This window comes from Xiphophorus hellerii, chromosome 16 (assembly GCF_003331165.1).
Source record: "Xiphophorus hellerii strain 12219 chromosome 16, Xiphophorus_hellerii-4.1, whole genome shotgun sequence".
NCBI lineage: Eukaryota > Metazoa > Chordata > Actinopteri > Cyprinodontiformes > Poeciliidae > Xiphophorus > Xiphophorus hellerii.
The window spans coordinates 23,703,384-23,723,368 of NC_045687.1; the positions used below are offsets into that span (position 1 = coordinate 23,703,384).

A 19,985-nucleotide genomic window follows, 5' to 3' on the forward strand; every position below is an offset into this window, starting at 1 on the left:
ATCAAGAAGAGCAGCGCGCGCTGTCAGGAAGGACAACAAGCTGGAAGAGCTGGAGTTTTGAGCAGCTTCGAAGGGAGCTGACCTGATACAGTATGTGTGAATCAAAGTGTTTAGTTTGAACTGGGCTAATCCTGGCCGTCATAAAGATTTGGTTCACGGTAAAATAAAACTAAACTTTTCTTAACAAACACAAGACAAGAGCACAATTTCAAACCCATTAACTTTAGATATAAACTTGACAAAAAAAGATAAAGAAACTTGTATTTCTTTGATTATTTTATGGTGAGCTTTGTTTTATTATTTTATATACACCACATTATAAAAAAAGTAGAAAAACCCTATTCTGTTGACAGATAGGAGTCACGACAGAAGAATTGCCAGTTGATAATTCTCTTTAGTTGAACTCAGATTAGTCAGATTTAATTTTTTTTCTCAGGAAGAACACCGGGTCGTTTAACCTCTAACCTCCCGTCCCTTTCTACACACAGCACTCCATGAAATTCCACAGACCAATTCTTGCTACTGCAGATTTGGAGTGGTTTTAGTTAACTTACACCTAAATTTGCCTCAGTCAGCACATAACTTTATTTGTTTGTTGTAACACAGAGGTTCCCAAAGTGGGTCCTGGGGGGCCGGCATCCTGCATGTCTTAGTTCTCTCCCTGGTTTAACGGACCTGGATCCAATGATTAGAAGACCTAAGAAGAACACTGACGGGCTGAAAAGGTTGTTACTACCACTAGGGAGAGAACTAAAACATGCAGGATGCCGGCCCTCAAGGACCCACTTTGGGCACCCCTGTTGTAACAGATCATGAGCAAAACTATTATTTTATGGCATCAAAACAATGATCCCGTTTTGCAGTGTAATCAAGAATCATTCTTTCACACGTCATCAAATGTTGCTTTGATGGATCAAACAGTAAAAGGACGGACTCCTTTTGCTCCGTTTTTTGTTACTCTTTGTGTTTCTTAGTTATTCTTTAGTGTTAGATTTATTTTTCCAGTTCCCCTGTTGTCTACTCTATCTCCCCCCCTGTGTCATTTTCTCTCTCTCTCCCTTCACACCTGCAGCCTGTTAGTCTATCAGCCCAGTCTATTGTTCCAGCATTCACACTCCCAGTATTTAATTACCTCTCTCTCATTCCTCCTTGCTGGTTCTTCCTTGTGGTCAGTCCCATGAACTGCCACAGTGGCTGGAGCAGAGAGACGTTTCTCCAAGTAGAATCTTACAAAAACATATCTGAGGTCTACCATGTCTCAGGAGCGCCCCAGTGGCCTTGCAGCCATCGGTATCAACCATACAGGAGCTGAGCAGATTTCATGTGGTGACATCATTAATGACTTTACATCAAAGAACATTCTCCCATTGGCCAAGCACAAATGTTGATTCTTTAAAACCATCCCTGATTTTATGCAGTGGAATAATTAGTTGAATTTATTTCATAAGTCCTTATTTTTTGTTAAGTCAAAAAATGTTTTTAAGTTGACCTCTTTTTTGAAAATATGTGTACTTTAATGTACTGCCCTGGATTTTTCTGTTGCATGTACAATTTGCCCTGCTAGGTTTTTGATTCACTTTGGGTTATTTGTTTCTTTTGTTGTGTTTCTTCTTTGTTAGTATGTAGTGTGAACACATAATGTATGCGCTATGGTACCTTTTTTTTATGGTGATGATATATGTTTATGTTAATAGCAACAATAATAAAAAAAACTTTATGTCTTATTGTACATGAGATGAGACCAATAATGACAAAAATCTCCTCCTTCAAACATCTCCTGTTGCCCTCTTGTGGCCAAACTTTGAAAATGTCTATTTAAATAAAATAAGAAAAAGAAAACAACTCTATAACCTAGAAATAAACAAAAACACAGTGCTTGGAAATATTTTTATATAAAGTCATTGTAACAGTTGATCAAATAATTCTTATTTCTCACATACATATTCATACATCCATATAGTAACATATTGCAGCATTAGCACTCTAGTAACACTAGTAGCCTTGACTTTTGTTCAACAAAGATTCTTCTTTACACATGAGTCACAAATGAAAAGGGAGTAAAAGTGTACCAACTTCATCATATCAGAAGCTTCCACAATAGTTTTTGTCTTGTACATGACACAAGATAAAATATGGCACATTGCAACGAGTGGATCGTCGATGACGATTTGGGCGGGAATTGCAGAGTCACACTTTTCTCTCACAAAAACTTTCATTTATTTGATCATTCTGGCGCCTTAAGCTTGTCAGGTTACTGTCCCCTAACAGATGGGAGCAGCTTGGTGCAAAAATGTGGATAAATGTTCATGAATCGTTTTGTTTTCAGGGAAAACACATCAACACTCTTGTCTGACAAAAATCATCGCCTGTCATTTACATAGTTGCTCTAATATTTTGAATATGCTGCTATGGTCCATTTATCTCCGAAGTCAAAGCTTAATCTGGAAATGATGTCACCCTGAATTTAACTATATATTCCATCTGACAGATGCAAAACCAGTGGAAATTAAGAACTGTTCCACTGTGTGAACAGGCTAACTTATACAAGTCCACATTACATCTTATTGGTGAAAACACTGTAAAAATGTTCAATATGAGTATCATGATTAGTGATTGATTTCATGACATACAAACCATCAGAAGTGCAAATAAATATGTTCTTATTAGAATTGTCACCATATTTTGAACATGTGGCAGCTATTGGTAACCTGTTAGCATTGATTTTCCCAACATACGACATATTAGTTATGACTTCTGAGTGTAAACTGACTGCCCCGTACGGCTGGGTGCTTATTTATTCTCAGTGACAGGCCCTGTGGAAACTTCAGATGTCAACATGAACTATTTAGCTTCTAGCAAAAAAAAAAAAAATCTTTCTAGAGTGATTGTTCAGTCACAGGTTGGCAGCTGGAATTTGGCACAAAATGTTCATTAAGCTTTGGGTTTCTCAAACTGAAGATATATCAATGGGATTTCATGAATTTGTAGTATACAGACAGGTAGGCTAGCTAAGCTACAGTCATGCTAGCATTTAGCATTTAATTCAAATGCCTGACAAATGAGTGTCTCAACTGTTTGTTGAACATACTCTGTGTGTTGGTACCGAACATTAGAGCGTTTAGGTGTGAACTACTGGAAAAACTTAACTCTCTTTGAGGAGGTTCATACTTTAGCAAAGCTGCTAGCATAATTTTACATTTAAATTCTGTCACATATTAAATGTAAAGCAGTTAGCAAATTCATGTGTTATCATATGACAGTTAGTGTGCCAAGATTCACCAACACTACATTCCAAGAACAATATTGTTAAATTATTGACTTTTTGCCAAAGACCAATTTGGTATAGCTAAAGTCTTCCAGCACAGTTTTACCTTGTTGCCTGTAAAATAGGCCTACATTAGGTCAATTAGAAATAAATTACCTGGCAGCAATGAAAAGTTAGCTTACCGATGAATTGAAGATGATAAGATATAGCTATTGCAAAATCGCTGCAGGAAAACAGAAAGCTTGTACAGTTTTGACAAACCTTTAAGATTTTAGCCATTTTTTTCCCAAGAATCAAAATCAAATAACAGCACATTCATTATCGCTCTTTGAAATGTTGGACCTGCCGAAATCATAGAAATCTAGAAAAATAAGGTATTTGTTTTCACCTTGACTTCTGTGGCTTCATTGGATGGCCTTGTGAAAATTAGTATCTCTACCTTTTGAACACAACCTTTACCCTCCATTACCCTGCAGCAACAGATGCATTACCTCCTGGAGTTTGGACTGCTAAAGAGAAAACAATATGTGGAAAGTCAGGTTGGAAATGCCTTTAAAAGAGATGCTACTGGTCTGATTAAGCCATCAGAAACTTCCAGGTAGAGCGACACATAAATAAGCTCTTTTGGCCTAATTTCATCCTTTGTCTGCATATTTGACTTGTGAGGTCTGCTGTGGTAACAGGGCTACATGATTTTCATCATTTTAGCTGCTGCAGCCCAGCTAAGTACCATATACTTCCAAACTGCAACTAGAGTTTGACAAATATCTGCATCATGGACACATCTCATCTGGAATTTGCAAATCATTCATAGTCATTTATCATGTTTAAAAAGCCATTTCCGTTTGTTTTCAAAACCGCCTGTGAATGCCATTCTGATTTTGTTCAGTACTCTGAAACATCAAATAGCCTGTTATTATTCTTCAGAGATCATAAAATCCACATAGATGCGTTGAATGCTCTAGTCACGTGATTCCAAAGTTGGCATACATTTAACAAAGGTAATCGTACAATTTCATTGTGTAACAAAATCACAAGCTTCCATGTTTTGCAATCCACCAAAGAAAGTCCTTCTCCTCTGCTCTACATCTCTGATACAGAATGTATAAAACTTTTTTATTTTTTTACAGTCTCTCTTGTTCTGGACTCAGATATTCTGAGTTGGCTCATTTTTCTTCTTTTGTGTTTTTTTTTAATTTATTTTTAGTTTTATATGAAATAATGAGTCTTCATAATGATATGGCACAATATCTCTGACCTTTATGAGAAGGCAGAGGTTTTTAACAACTGAAGACAGTTTATTCGCTACAGTTTGACTTTATGACATAAAGTTATCAAGGTAAAGCCTCTGGGATGATAATGTCAAACCCTCATCCTCTGTGGCTCTACTACTGTTACTTTACCTTGACGAGTTGTACCCTTTCATGTGTCTCACAAATTAGATGAAAATTCTGTAGCAAGTTAGAAGTTTATGAACAACAGCTTGTCCATACAAACCAGATATTTTGCAAACCAAATATTTTCAGCTCAGTTAAAAAAAAAAAAACTTTCCAAAGACGAGTTTTAAAAACCGTGAACTTTAGAATGTTTGTGGTGCATCCATATGATCTGATAACACGGAAAATATTAAAAATGACGATGTATCATCCCGTCTTGTGCATGTCCACACTGAGTTAGGATAGTTTTGGAAGAATATTTTGAATCTTTTCTTGATGGAAAAGCATCAGAGAGGCTTTCAGTCTGAAGCATCGGAGCCGATATTTTCACCCAAACCGTAACATTCTTGTTGAAATCCAGCCGCTCCTTTACACGTCTCCAGTGGTCAGACTTTCTGACACTGGCACTTTTCGAAGCCAGGGATCAGAGTGAAACCTTTCTGAAGCCACCGCCACAGAGGTGTGGAGTATTCCACAGGTGTGAAAGAACACATGTGCAGAACTGTAATCAGATAATAACATAAACAGTGGCATATAGCATTGTACTGTGCATGCTACTTAACCTAATCGGTTTAACACAACTTCAGAATTTGTATGCTACTTGATTCATCAGAGACGGGTTACTGTTTTCTAATTGAGCTGGAAGCTAGTGAGTTGGAAGCTAAAGGTCAACATGTTAAAGTCCCCTTTGCCATCTAGCGCCCTGGCATGACAACTACATTGGATTTAAGGTGTCTGGGCGGTCTTGTCTAAATGTAGAGCTTTTCCCCAATCACTGTCCAGGCAGTGGTCTCGTGGAAGCACAGCCTTAGGACCCACCATTCGCAATCCCCTCATTCCTTAAAACCTAAACTTAACCTTAACCCTAAAACACGTTTAGCATTGACCAGGCCTTAAGTAAAATAACTTTTTATTTCAAACACATTTCTGTACCAGTATAGAATATGGAAAGACTTTTCCATATTCTATACTTTGAAAGAATGAACTAGAAACGGTTTTGGAATGTGGGGACATTAGAGGTGTGTTGAGGCCCAGTTCAAGTCCAGATTTTTGTCGTAGATGCCTACTGAGCATTCTGATGTCATGAACATCACTTTGAAGTAATACTGATTAATAACTGATTAAGTGGCAGTTATCCTGCTAATTGATCAGTTATAGGCCCAAAATGAGTTGACAAGTTGGTGCTCATGTAAGGGCATTTCAGTTCTGAGATGCCATTTGCGTATACAGAAAGGAAGCCATGAACAAGGCGTTACGAGGGTATAAGAGTTAAGAGGATCTCCTGCTTTGGAATTTTGATATCATTATTGTCGTCATTATCGCCACCCGCTGGAACAAAATAGGCATTACAGCATTATGATATGGACTCCTACGGCACCGTGCCAATGCAGATGCAGACTTTTTCCAAACTGAAGAAGAAAAAAAAATCTGTTTCAAAAAATATCTGGAGAGGTGTAGACGAGGCCTATCTATTCTACGGCGAACTTCAGTTACTGGAAATCATGTGGGATCGTTTTCGCCCGTCGGTGCTGTGTTACCACATAATAGAAGTTTAAAATGAAGGGCTACTCCCTGCTCTTTCATGAATAAATTCTGAGCTAAGACACTCAGTCTCCCCCATGAGAGAGATGTCAAATTGATGCCACAACATGGTGTCTTACTTTCAGTAGTTCAGCATGACCACCCCTCAGTCTCTTTTGCATTGTTGAGGTGCGGCGTGTCCAACACAAAGCAGCATGCTAGGGAACCTACAGAAGCACACATGCATGTCAAACAGCTTGGTCAGTACATAAAGACAACCGGGTCACCTGACCTAAAAGTGTGTCTAGTCTCTGGTTTGGACTAGATTGACTGGCTCGGCGCAAGGTAGGTGAAGGGAAAGAAGTTTTGTCCGTGTTGCTGTTGAAAGCACTGAGCAGTGGAGACAGAGGATGGTACCGGCAGCCCGGGTCTATAGAACCAAACGGTGAAGTCATAGAACTGCCTTGGAAGAGGAAATACATCTATGTACTCTCTGATATGATTAGGTTTTCTTCAGATGTTTCAGTATTTATGCTTAAGGACGTCCCTCATGACACAAGAAGTCATCAAGAATGCAAAATTCTTTCTTTCTCTCTTTCCTTCCTTCCATCCTTCCTTGCTTCTTTCCTTCCCTACTAATGTTTTCAGTATTCAGCACCGACATGCAGCGATTAAAACAACTAAATCTGTTCCCCATGTAAATATGTGCCCTGGAGGGTTGAGTATTGCACTTTGTCATGTTTTCGTAAATGTAAACATCTTAAGGGCGGGTAGGTTTGCTTAATGATCAATGATCTGTGCAAGAAGGACTAAGATTTCACTTAACCTTCTATATAAGTAGTTGGCTCGTGGAGTTTTCCTGAATAAAAACATGAATGCTCCTTTAAAATACAGTACTATAGATATATTGTTGATGGAATATTTAATTACACCGAGAATTTCACCGGGGAGAAATATTACTGCTTGACTTCCACTCTCCCACATCATGGTGTTAGCTAAGGAGCTTGGGCAAGAGGCCAGTTGTTGGTTGTGTGTTTGGGTTTCATGGAGTGATTTCGTGCCAATGCGTGTAAAACACATCATATTTGTCAGAAGTCAAGTCATTGACTCAAAATATGTACTATTGATTGGTGCTGTAAGTGAATGTGGGTCCATGTCTGGTGTCTCTGAACCAGTTTGGAAGATTTCAGACGGTGTCCCCTGAAAAAGTTCCAGGTCAGACTGATGCGGTGCCTGAGGCTAAAGACTGATATCAAAAATATCTCTGAAATACTTCCTGTTAATATCATGAAAAGAACTCTGCTTTCTAGATAAGAGATATTATACAGTGCCTTGCAAAAGTATTCCAGTACTTTTCAACATTTTGTCACATAACTAGAACTCCACAACGTATCAACATTTCAAAATAATTCTGCGTGCCATGTCACAGTTAATATGATAAGAATGCTTTGATGCACTAATTGTAGGAATCTTACATTTTAAGTGCCATGTATGCAATTTTTGAAGGCCAGAAACCTTTCTGTTCTCTGCTCCCACAGTGGATGGACATTCTTGTTGGCCTAAATGCTCTACCACAAAACGATTGGTGGAAACATTGTGATGAAAGACGACCAAAGAGTCTAAGAACATGGGTCGGTTGTAGCCAACATTCTCATTGCAATTTCCCCAAATAGTATCTTAATTACTTATTGTATTGATATTGTCCAACTCTAGAGACAGCCATGTCGTCTTGTTGTAAGCCATGTATGTCCCAATAATAATGAATTATTTTGTTGTGTACAATAAAATAATTTATTAAAATATGTCAGTTTTTTGATGCAGCATGACAACATGTGTAAAGGTTCATGAATACTTTTGCAAGGCCCAATAGAGACATTTTTCCCCGTTTGAATGATGTTAAGTGCTTATCTGTAGTTAGTGAAAATGTCTTGAGGTTTCTTTTTTCTAGCCACGTTACTTTAGTTATTCAGGCTAAGAGGTCATATTTTGATCAAGTCCAGTGGACTAATTGGTATGAAGGATGTAGGAACCACCTCAGGGTCTCACACTGTATTGACTTTGACGTGGTAAATCTGTTCCCCAGGCCATCTGTTTGTGTATAAGTGATTCATTACCTGACTCTGGTGATTTCATTTCTATTTATGATTTGAAATGTTTTGTCCTCGGGGCTACAAACAAGAAATTTGGTAAATCGTGGACTAACAGAGACGCCAGGTGACTGTATCTCTCTAAGTTAAGACAACTTGTTTCCCATTTGCCTTCCCTGACTGCGACCTCTCTATCCTTCCACCTTTCCTTATTCCCCTTCCAGATCCCTTCTATCGGTCAAGGCCTATGAGAAGCTTAGTCTTCTCTTCCTCTTTCTTGCTCTCATTCTTCAGGTCGGCAAACACCTGGGTGAAGAAGTGTGGGTCGGTGTTGATCTGAAGCATCTTGCCACTCATCCGGTTGATGATCTCCAGGCAGCGATCCCAGAAGGCTTCCTTCTCTGCTTCAACCAGGAAGGGCTTCAGCGGATACGAGATCTCATTGCCCATGTAGGAGTAGGACAGGTAGAGGCAGGTGAGAAGCGAGGCCTGGAGCTCCCGCTCCGAGGCCACCTCGGACGAGACCACGTCGCGGCACAGCATGTAGAGGAAGACCACGTTGGCTGGAGTGATGAAGCCCTGATCCTGCCAGCCCTGCAGGAGCAGGGAGCGGTCCACGCTGCGCAGCCACAGCACCGGGTCTGTGGGGGACAAGCGCTTCAGTCTGTAACAACGGCGGCAGAGGAACTCTCCGAGGCTACGCATCAGTTCGCTGGTGGAAGCCTGGGGTTCAGAAAAGACAATACAGGTCAATGGAAAGAAACAGAAAGTGCACGGCGGAAGAGCTGTAGATTTGATTGATTAATTAATTAAAGGTGACACATCATGCTTCCTTGAACATGATTTTTTTTGGGCAGCGCACTCTTTGGGCTACACGAAACATATTCATAAGACTCATAAGATTTTCACAAGATTTTTAGCACAAAATCTTTCTAAGATAATGAGGTTTCAGTTTGGCCAGCTCTGCCTATCTTGAGAATGAGCTCTTTTAGGGGCTCTTGTCACTTTAAATCCAAATAAACAACTACTGCTCCTCAACCCCAACTCAGCATTTACACTTGCACAAGAAAATGGCTGAATGAATGAAAGTACAAAACTGTGCAAAATGAAAATTTTGCATAAGTCCGCTGTAAAAACAGTCAACTAAGGTAATCAAGTCTTGAGCTTTGGACTTAAAGATGGATCAAAGGTCTAGAGGGAGATTGTTCCAGAGTTGGGGTGCTGACACTGAAAAGACCCAGTCATCCCAAAGTAATCTTCTAGTAAAAGATGATTTGATTACTTCAGGGACCTCCCACATACAGGAGGACTAAAAAGTTCAAATAAGTAAGGTTAGGCAATGCGAGCTTTAAAAACAAACTGTAACATTTTAATATCAATTCTGTAATGAACAGGAAGCCGTTGTAAACAGCCTAGAACAGGCTCAGGTGTTGGTTAAATGACGGGCGGCCGCATTCTGGCCAAGTTGAGAACGTCTTGGAGAACAACTTCAACTTGTTGTTCCTGTAGGGCTCAGTCAAAAAGATTAAAAACGTGACATTTTGCCTTACCTGAACAATGATCCGTTTTGGCGTTCCAGCGGCGGTGGAAGGCGGGATTCCAGGTCCTGTGAGGGAATTCTTTTTGGCGACTACAGCAGCTACGTTTGCAACGGTCTTGGAGGTGGGCAGGTGGGAGGAGGTAGTGGTGGTGGCAGCCGAGGGGTCCTGACCGGATGAGTATGACGTGAGGTTAGCACAGGACTGAGACTTTATTAGCTTTAGGCTGTTGGAGGCTGAGTTGGTCGTGGTGGCTGCATGGCCGTCTGGGGAGTTCCCTTTCCCGCCGTCCCCGACTTCTGATTGCAGCTTCTTGGAACCCTTCCTCTTTGTTGATACAGCAACGATCCGTTTCCATGGCAAAGAACTAATAATGGAGGGGCGCTTGAGGGACTTAGCAGCTGCCGCAGCCTCCTTGGCGTTCTTGCTGTTCTGAACAGCTGTGTAGTGGCCCACTGTGGCCGGGCCGTCCTCAAAGAGAGCGGCTTTGCGGTAGCTCGGAGAGAGCGACAGCACCGTTCCCATGATGTCTGATCAGACTCCGTAAACGGACCGGACTCAACGGGGAGAAGCTCTTTGACTGGTGAGGACAAAGAGCTCTGAAGGGGCCAGAGTGACTCACTTGCAGAGGAGTTACAACCTGTAAACAGAAAACAGGACTGCAAAGTTACTAAAGAAGATATTTTACAACAAATAGGAGTCTGTCATTGTTGTAGCAGAAATGATGAATTCCACAAATCAGCTGTTATGTGGAACAAAATGCGAAGAAATGACAGAGATTTTTTGGAACATCAAGTCCCAAAGTATCAGTGAAGTATGTGGGCTGCTAATGAAGAGCTCCTGTTGTCAAACGTTTATGTATCCTGGAGATATAGACAGGGATTACATTCACAGTGTCCTGCTGCTTTGTAACAAGGTGAGTTACTTTTTATGACATCACCGTCTTGTCAATGTGTCGGCAAGAGGGCTGGCCAAAATATGATGACTGTCCCAATCGATGGAAAATGAATGCACACAGGCTATGTATTGACAGCAGGTTCTACATGTTCTTGCTACATGCATTGTGTTTTTCTCTGTCCTTCTCCTGCTCATGCCACAACCCCAAAAAGGGCCAATGGCCAATGTCTTTCTACTATCATCTCAGTAGAATTCTTCAGTAAAGAAACTTTTCCATAACATTTTAAAGCAGATGTAAGAGAAGTCTTTATGGAGGCAGTAATGCTAAGATGTCTGGGTCTTGTGTTGTGAGGGAACCTGTGACGTCTGTTGGACCATTATTTTAGGAAAGTGCTGATAGGATCAGGAGAATCTGTCAACTACTTGTCACCCATCAAATAGTAGCTGAATACCTGAAGCCAACTGTTAGTCGAGCGCTAAACATAGGGAAACAAAGTATCTCTATTTGAAGTAGGTAAGTTTCTCTCCTGCATATTAACATTGTGCACCACTGCGCTTCTTTGTTTTAGTACTTATTGCCATGCAACATTGTCTCCTGTCTTCTAAGACCAAATATTCCAGTTATCTTACATATCATACTTGCTACTGTAATTGCGATGCCAACAGGTCATTTAACAGACCAATGACGGAAGACAAACGTGTGCCGGACTTTTAAGATTTCTATGAATTTCTGAAAATGTTTGAAGACCATGTAGAACTTTTCTTCCAGCATGGTGTGTTCCTCTCTCCCATTAAACCAATAAAATATGTCAGAGTTTGTGGTTGTCACAAAATGTGGACAAATGTTAAGCTTTTGCATATAAAAGTAACTGCATAAAATTATTTGTAGTTATTTATTAAGAACAGCTAAATGTCTGTATTTAACATTAACATTCCGGTGCACAGTTTGACTTTTAAACCACATACTGTAAATAAACGTGCTGTGCAATCAATGCAGGCCTGTAGGTGTTGTGGTGATAAATGGTGAAACTGCACCATTTTGCGGCACAAGGTCACGTTAAGCATGTCCGCGCTGCAGGTTGGAGGCATGTGGCTCTTCTGGTTGCCATGGCACAGGCAGCTGGTGATCATCGGCGTTATATAAGGAGCGAGAAAAGGCCACATGCAGAGGCAGTAAAAAGAAATGTGCGCAGGCATCCATCTTAGCTTCAAAATGGAAGCCTTGAATCCGCCCCCACCAGCAGACATCAGCAGCCGCTGCGCCCGCTGCGCCCGCCTCAACCCATCCGAGAAAAAAAAAAAAAAAAACAGATAATAAACAGAAACATGCTGATTTATCTTCAGGGTTTGTTTTTTTCCCGTTTTGTTTTGTTTGGATGAATCAATCAGAATGATTACAGAGGGGTGACGCTGAAGCAAAATCTGCATTTCATCAGCGTTCTCGCTGGACTGCCTTTCATTTAAAGAAAAGAAGAAAAAAAACACATGCCTCTGTCCTTTCTGTGTTCTCCTACCTTCTAATTAATCCTCTCTCCTTCTGGGATCCATGTGTTCCTTCTCGACGGATCCGCGCTCTCAGATTGAAAGAAGAAGAAGGAGAAAAAAATAAAATAAAATGTGCACACCATCGGCATCCACCAGCGGCGGCTCAAAACGGCTTCCGTCCCGGATGGTAGCCTACATAAACAGAGCCTGACGCGCTTCTCTCTCTCTCCCCCAGCCGGTGGTCTCTCTGGTCGGCCCCCCCTTTGCCTCGCTCACTGGGGGCCCCTCCTTCGTCGATGGGGACAGGGGCCCGGGATAGATGCGAAAATGCGCCTCGGAGCGCGAGAGAAGATGTCTTCCATTAAGAAGAGATCACCCTGGTCGGTCGAGGCTGTTGCTCACAGCTCGGACAGAACGGAGACACAACAGGTTCTGATCCCTAAACTGACACAAAAGCTGAAAACGGGGAAGAAGAGGAGAACGCGCGCGCGCGCGTGTGTGTGTGTGTGTGGAGGGGAATAGATGAAATCCAAAAATAGATGGCAGATATTCTCTCTGTAAAGCTGCCAGAGAGAGAGAGAGAGAATCGTTGCTTGGATGCGGACATCTGCAGTTATTCGGGTTGGATGTGGGAGAGGAAGCGGCGGCCTCTGATTGGCTGCTGCCGGGATGCTGCTGCTGCTGTTGATGCTGCTGCTGGTGTTCAGTGTTCACCCGCAGCCATTGGCCCGCCGCTGGCTGCCGGGGCCTATCGGGAGCTTCGCTGTCCGCGGTGCTGAAACTGCGGCGGCGGCTGCTGCGCCGAGGCGGGGGGCGGGGGGCGGGGGGCAGCAGCTGACAGGTTTTTATGAATCAGACACACTGAACACCGTGTGGGTGTCAAACCCCACCAGAGGATCACTAGAGAGCCTCATCCGGGGAATTTGATCGGTTCACTCCCCCATTTCTCCGTTCACAGACATTACACTGGGTAATGAAACATTTTTTTCGGAAGTTGTCTGTTTTTTTCAACTGAATTAGGATTATTTTCCACTGCCGAATCCAAAAAATGACATTGATTTTTTTTTTTTTCCCCAATCAGGTCAGGTTTTTATTCTAATTTGATTTAGAGAAATCTGATCTTCTGACTAAATTGATGACATTTTCAGTTCATTTCTGTTAATATTTCGCATCCAAAACAGGTTTTAGGGGGGGACAAAAATAGTGTTCTAACAGAGTGCATTAATTAAATGTCACAAACTTGAATTTTTGTAAATTGAATAATAAACACTGGTCAGGGTAAGTGAACATTACGTCTTCATTGTGTAAAATTCTCCGTCTCTTCTCTCTCCTGATGGAATCTCTCCTCCTGCTCTTCACTCATTGATCCAGATTCTCAGCAAACTGATCCAGATGTGAGAACAAGTCGTGCATTTTGATGCTCATGTTGCTCCACAGTTCAGAGAGTTGATCTGATTGAGCAAAACCAAGGTGATTTTTGGATTCAGTTAATCAAAATGACTCTAAAACAGTTGGAAAAACCCGAGACAGTTATTTGACTGTTGACTAGTGATATACATTATTTTATTCAATTTTTTTTTTTTGTTTTCTTAAATTTTGGAATCATTGACAGATCCAGAATGAGAAGCAAATAAACATGCTGCTTGGAAACCCTCCAGCCCCCATTATTATTATACTTGTAAAACAAAATTCCCAAGGTAAGGCAGCGTTTATTAGGGCAATTTTATTTCATCTCCAGTTACCTTATTAATACAGTTGTTTATACTGTTTTAGATATATTGATATGATATACTTATACACTGGGGTATATTAACAAGTCAATTTCCCCTCTGTGAGAATATTAAAGGACTATTCTGTTCCGTTGACCATCGCCTGCCTGACTCCCTTCTCATCCCTGCAGAAGGTTGCAAGGCAACAAGATAATTCCAAGAGGAGTGAATACTTTGGAACACGCTGTGCAGTTCTATGTCTTTGTACTAATTCATGTTATTCCCCTGAAAGCTCACTTCATAGGAAAATAACAAAATTTTCACTAAACAGATGGTAAAATTCAATTCAGTTTATTTCACAGCACACGTCGTCTCGAGGGACTTTACAATAAAAGTCATTTCAGTTTAATCACACACACACATTCCAGTTGATGCTGGGGTTCAAAAGGTGTGTTAAACTCAGTTCATTATTGAAAGTAGTTAAAAAATGTTTCTATGGAAACCCAGAGGACCACCGACTCGCAGTATTCACTCTTCCTGGACGTCCACAGCAACGATCGCTTGCATCGCGTTGTCGACTTTACAGCAGTAAAGACCCGATACTAAACATGCAGGTGGCGACAGCGGAGAGGAAGAACGCCTCTTTAGCAGGAAGAAACCTCCAGCAGAACCAGAACCTACTGTATATGACCAGATATCTGCCGAGAGCGACTGGAGGTTTGAGAAGACGGAGCAGAGACACAGAAAGAGACAAAAGGACTGAAAGGAGGAGGACTTTGTATGCTCATCCAAAGTAAGAAGCTAATGGAAGAGGGAGAACGACTCGCTGATGAAACGCCAGACCAGGTGTAGCTTCTATGGAGGAAGGGAAAAAAAACACGCAAAGAAAACATAAAAGTAGTTGAAATAATAGCAAATGAGTGGAAGAGGAAGTAAGGAAAAATGGATAGCTTGTCCTCCAGCAGCTTAAGCCTGTAGCAGCATGACTGAAATAAAAATAAACGGAACTAACTAATACGAATATAACATACAAAACAAAAATGCCACGTCAGGCGTTCACTTGAATTAACCAGATATACTAAGGTTAAAGGTCAGGATTAACTTTTAGTGTTTTGTCTCTTTTTCTAGGGTGTCAGGTCCTGACTTGTTGTGGTGTTTGATTCTAATGTCATTATCAGTCCGTGTTCCTTAGTCTCTTTGATCAGATCAGCCTTGTTTCCGTTTGACCTTAGTCACCTTATCTCTGTAATAGATTCATTTTGCTAGTTATTCAGAATGTAGGGCTGCACAGTAGCGCAGTTGGTAGCACTGTTGGCTTGCAGCAAGAAGGTCCTGGGTTTCGATTCTCGGGTCTTTCTGTATGGAGTTTGCATGTTCTCCCTGTGCATGCGAGGTTCTCTCCGGGTACTCCGGCTTCCTCTCACAGTACGTGTGAGTGTGTGTGTGCATGGTTGTTTGCCCTGTGACAGACTGGCGACCTGTCCAGGGTGTACCCCGCCTCTCGCCCGAAACGTTCGCTGGAGGTAGCACCCCTCCTGACCCCACAAAGGACAAGGGTGTAAAGAAAATGGATGGATGGATTAATGGATCCAGTTTGTGTGCTCTCCCTCGCCCGCTGTGTCACTCTCTCTCCCCTCACATCAGCCATCTGTTCCTTGTTCAGTAATCCAGCTCCTCAGTACACAACGTATTCTCAGTTACTCCTTGCTGGTTCTTCTTGTTTCCTCCCGGTATTTCCCCGTTCTGCCTGCTGGCTGAGTTTCAGAAAGATCAGGAGGTTTTAAAGAGACAGAGGTGTTACAAATTACAAAGTCACATTTCTTTAATGTCATATGTGATACAGTATATATATAGCATTTATGTAACTGATGGTAACAGTTACTTGATTATGCTATAACATTCCACCATGTGGCTGGAAAACACATAACGCTGCCCCTTCCAGTGGCATTGGTGCATTGCACAAGGCTGATGACCTAATGAGGACAGATGGATAGAAATCTGTTCACTTTGTTTAAAGTCCAGGTAGATTGTTCATTTACCCAACTAAACCCCGCCGGGACAGTGTCCATGGCTACCAAAAGCACCTGGTTACAGCGCAGTTTAATAAGTGACATTCAACCAAATATTAATGGAGATTTGTGTTCATATTTCAGCCGACATTTATAATCTGAATTAAAGAAATTTGACGCTGTGAACATTCTGAAAAGGTTCTGAGCAGCACATGCATGAGGTTGATTGACAGTGCCAAGACCCTCCCCCTGGCTCTGATTGGTTGTTTCTGACTGCATGTTGTATTTCTGCAGATGGCAGTAGGAGCACAGAGAGGAGGAAACAGAGGAGCTTCTTTTTTTTTTTCACAGATTATTTGTCTCATATTTTACCATCACAACATGGTGACAGTTTTAACAAAAATGTACAAAATATATTTTCTTTTTTATAAAAGTTACACACTGCAGCTTCAAGGGAATGTTTTCTATCAAACTGAAAAGTTTTCCTTACATTTGGGTATGTGGGGAAGGTCCAAGTAACCTTCATGTTCTTTCATTCATCCTTCATCTGATAATAAACTCCTTCATCATTTTATGGAATTTTTTCATACACAACAATAGATTCCTTAGAATTCGACCAATGATGTCCAAACTTTTTGTCCTAAAGGTAGAAATTGAGACGTTTTAACTACGGACATGCTACAAAATTCATTAAATAAAAATTCCAATCATTATTTATTGTTATTTTTCTTTTCCTCTCTTTTACTATTCTTGAGACTGCTGTGAATTTCTTCAAGATGTTAGGCGGACCTTAAACTCATGGAAAACCCACAGCTGCGTGCTGATATGAGAACTGCATGGACTTGATCGACTTAATTATATTGATCTATTTATTAGTTTTTCCATAATCCTTCATCTTATTTTACCTTTCTTCGTTTAAACTTGTAATTGTATCGTTTTCAACATTAAATAAAGTTCCGGATAAAAACAACAAAAAAAAAAAGGAAGAAAGCGAAAGAAAGAAAAGAACTACATATTCCATCACGTCGTTCGCACTGCTGAAGATCTACTTCCGGGACAGGAGGTTAAATAACTGAAATGTTGTGTTTCAGAAGTCTCCCCGTACTTAAAATGTAACCGTGTGTCCTGTTATAAGGCTGTTCATGGACGCTTTGGACCGACGTCGCGCTCTTTACAAAGGAACCACTCCGCCATGGAAGGAAACCTACCGGAAGGTTCGCTGGAAGACGTTAACACTAGCTTCCGTTAGCTTGTTGTCATGCTGTCTTTAAATTGTTTTACTTTTGTTCCTGTTGACATTTTTTTTTTTTTTTTTTTTAAGCGGTGTGTGGACCGGCTGAAGAACAGCCGCTCCAGGCTGCTGGACAGATACCGGCAGATGGGAGGCGAGCAGCCGCGGAGCAGCTCCATCATCGTCCAGGAGGTGATGGAGGAGGAATGGAGCGCCCTGCAGCCTGATGACCAGAGGCTGCCCTCACTGTGGGGCCCTCACGGCGTGGCACAGGTCGGGCTCCGCCGCAGACAGCTGACCCGTCTCTAACAACGCCTGCAGATGTGCTGACGTCTTTACTTTTCTAGCAGATGTTCAGTGTTATGAAGGAGTGTGATGAACTGGCGGTGCTGGAGGAAATCCACCGGGAGCTCATGTCTCAAGGTGATCAGTGCACTGTGTGTTATTCAGGGGAATCGGGGTGAGTCCAATTCAGAAACACCCAAAGGACATTTTTAATTTGTGACTATGCCATCCATGTGTTTTCGAAAAGTCATGTTAGCTGACCTACTGAAAAGGTCAGCGTGGAATTTTTGATTTTCCACTTTAGGAAATTTGTCATAATTTTCAGAGAACCACCATTTTATTCTTAATGTTAGGTTTTAAAATAAAGAAAACATAAAAAGGGATCCAACTATGCCACCAGAGAGACTTAAAGAGGAGTGGCAAAAGTAAAGGTGGATTAGCCGCGCTTTGACAAGGGGAAAAAAACAAAACATAAAACATTACAATACTGGTACTTTAGTGTTCTCTTGTGGATATTAAATGCAATTCTTTCATAAGAAACTGAAACACTACCTTTATTACTTACTAAGAGCCTTTGTTGAAGGCCCAAGATCCCCGGGTCTGGTAACTAGTCAGTCTCATGACATTCTAACAGCTCACTGTCCAGCTAGCGGTGAAGATGTTCCATAGTAACATGTCTAGGATGACGCCATCGCTTGCTAATCCTCCTCATTTGCTTTTGCACCTCCTCTTTAAATATCGGTCTGGCCGTACGGTTAGAAAGCTGAGCAGAGAGATGCTGGAGTAGGGGACGTTATGGGGTAAAGGAGGTTGAATAGAAACATGAATCACACTTCAGATTTTTATCTGGAAAAGATTGACTTTCACCAATCATTATACAAAGATTGGTACTTTGCAGTGTGTGAACCTGATCAGATTTGTGTGTGTGTGTGTGTGTGCTTTTCTGTCTGCTGCAGAGATGTCTATAATCGACGAGTATGAGAGGAACCTGCAGTTTGAACAGCAGTATATCTCCTCTCTGGTGGAGGGAATGGATGAGATGCATATCGTTTGCCCCATATGTCACATGTAAGTGTGACTATTAAGCAATATGAAGGCAACCAGAGAAAGTTAGATTTGAGCATTTCTTTGTTTTCCGCTGGAGCAAAGACGATTGTTGGCATGTTTGTTCGTCTTGCAGGAACAACTTGAGCTTCAGCAGCTCTTTCATCTCCTGCCCTTGTGGACTTTACATCAACTCTAAGGTTTGTGTCGCACAGTAATATTTTTGTATACATTTTTTTTTTTTTTCAAATCCGTGGTTGTCATGGGAATTTAGCGTTGTGCGGTTGTGGACTAAAGGTTTGGCACTGACATACTGTAGCCATTGTTTTACAAATTCTAAAGCTTAAGTTTATGCCCTTAACAAAAAGGGGGAAAAAAACAGATCAAAGTAAATGACAAAATCTTAAACTAATCAAAGACATTTCTGTCCCAGTTAAAAACCTTCGTCCTCGTCTGTTTAATGAATTTTGCAGAATGAAACACTACGTGGGATGTGATGTTTAGCGACTCCACTTCTCTCATTTTCCTCTTCTGCTTAGAAGCGGAACATCAGTCCAGATGTCCTGCAGCGCCTCCTGGAGGCCAGGGTGTCGGAGCACATGGAGGACTGTCTGCACAGCCCGGTTTTCTCCGTAACTCCCAACACAGACAGCCACGCCTCCCTGATGATCAGCTGCCAGGTGAGCATATTTTGGAGCTCCTGCTGTTCTAGCATTTCTGTTTCTATTGGAGGGAGAAGTTTGTAGAAGCTTCATGCATACAGTTGGTGTTCATTTCAAATATTAAAAAGATATTTTCTCTGTGCTTCCAGGCTTGTGACTACCTGTCTGTCGTCTTGTAGCGGCGCTTCTGTCAGGAATGCACATGTGAAATTAAATTTTCAGTTCCTTTTTCTGCTCTGTAAATGTTTTATGAAATAAAGACATTTTATATAAAATGCTACCGTCTTGTATGTTTAAGGGAGGAGTGTTCAAACTTTTTGTCACGTGAGGCAAAATCATCATGTCAGAAGTACTTCCTGGCCAAAAACAATCTTTTTTTTTTTTTGATTTTTAAAAACAACACTTTAAAGAAATTTTATGCATGCTCAACAACAAACTAAGCAAGCAAATCAAGCATATAGATCAATGTTGAGGCAAAACTTGAAAAGGATTTCTTCATGTTTGCCTCATTAAACATGAAAAAAACATCCTGTTTGAACATTCTTGAAAAAAAAAAAAAAAATCTGTTCTCAGCACAATAACAGGATTTGGGGCACTCTATCTCTGGAAACACATGGTGTGTTTAGTTTAGTTTAACAAATAAATGAAATGCAGATTTGGGTGAATTAAAGTATTCAGAAAAGTGATTCTGAACTAAAGTCTGCTTTAGAGTAGAAGTCGGTGGATAAATGTGGGTCAGATTTACTATGAAATTAAAGAAAATACAAAAAGCCTGGTTATCAAAATGTGGATATTCTGTATCATATGTGATCTATT

The 19,985-nt window shown here is 41.1% G+C and overlaps 2 protein-coding genes across 3 annotated transcripts; one reads left to right on the plus strand and one right to left on the minus strand.

The window, feature by feature from the left end:
• Window positions 1-1,873: 1,873 nt before the first annotated feature.
• LOC116735670 (cyclin-dependent kinase 5 activator 1-like) lies at window positions 1,874-13,262 on the minus strand. Its single transcript, XM_032587702.1, has 3 exons — window positions 12,259-13,262; window positions 9,860-10,487; window positions 1,874-9,032 (listed from the first exon to the last, which is right to left on the minus strand). The coding sequence occupies exons 2-3, from the start codon at window positions 10,370-10,372 to the stop codon at window positions 8,541-8,543; spliced, it is 1,005 nt and encodes a 334-aa protein (XP_032443593.1). The 5' UTR covers window positions 10,373-10,487; window positions 12,259-13,262; the 3' UTR covers window positions 1,874-8,540.
• Window positions 13,263-16,968: 3,706 nt separating this feature from the next.
• Window positions 16,969-19,446, plus strand: rpain (RPA interacting protein). 2 transcript variants are annotated; one of them, XM_032588710.1, is made up of 7 exons: window positions 16,969-17,161; window positions 17,269-17,451; window positions 17,526-17,601; window positions 18,420-18,531; window positions 18,644-18,707; window positions 19,047-19,187; window positions 19,319-19,446. In XM_032588710.1, the coding sequence occupies exons 1-7, from the start codon at window positions 17,090-17,092 to the stop codon at window positions 19,346-19,348; spliced, it is 678 nt and encodes a 225-aa protein (XP_032444601.1). In that variant the 5' UTR covers window positions 16,969-17,089; the 3' UTR covers window positions 19,349-19,446. The 2 variants fall into 2 exon arrangements, with proteins under 2 accessions (XP_032444601.1, XP_032444602.1); XM_032588711.1 differs by having other exon boundaries at window positions 16,971-17,161; window positions 17,529-17,601.
• The last annotated feature ends 539 nt before the right edge of the window (window positions 19,447-19,985 follow it).

Bases quoted from the DNA above. Each gene is read 5' to 3' on its own strand.
- LOC116735670 (XM_032587702.1), bottom strand. From the start codon at position 10,372: ATGGGAACGGTGCTGTCGCTCTCTCCGAGCTACCGCAAAGCCGCTCTC. The intron at 9,033-9,859 runs GTAAGGCAAAAT...TCTGAACCCCAG, and splicing joins CAAAACGGATCATTGTTCAG to GCTTCCACCAGCGAACTGAT.
- rpain (XM_032588710.1), top strand. From the start codon at position 17,090: ATGGACGCTTTGGACCGACGTCGCGCTCTTTACAAAGGAACCACTCCG. The intron at 17,162-17,268 runs GTTCGCTGGAAG...TTTTTTTTTAAG, and splicing joins GGAAGGAAACCTACCGGAAG to CGGTGTGTGGACCGGCTGAA. The intron at 19,188-19,318 runs GTGAGCATATTT...CTGTGCTTCCAG, and splicing joins CCCTGATGATCAGCTGCCAG to GCTTGTGACTACCTGTCTGT.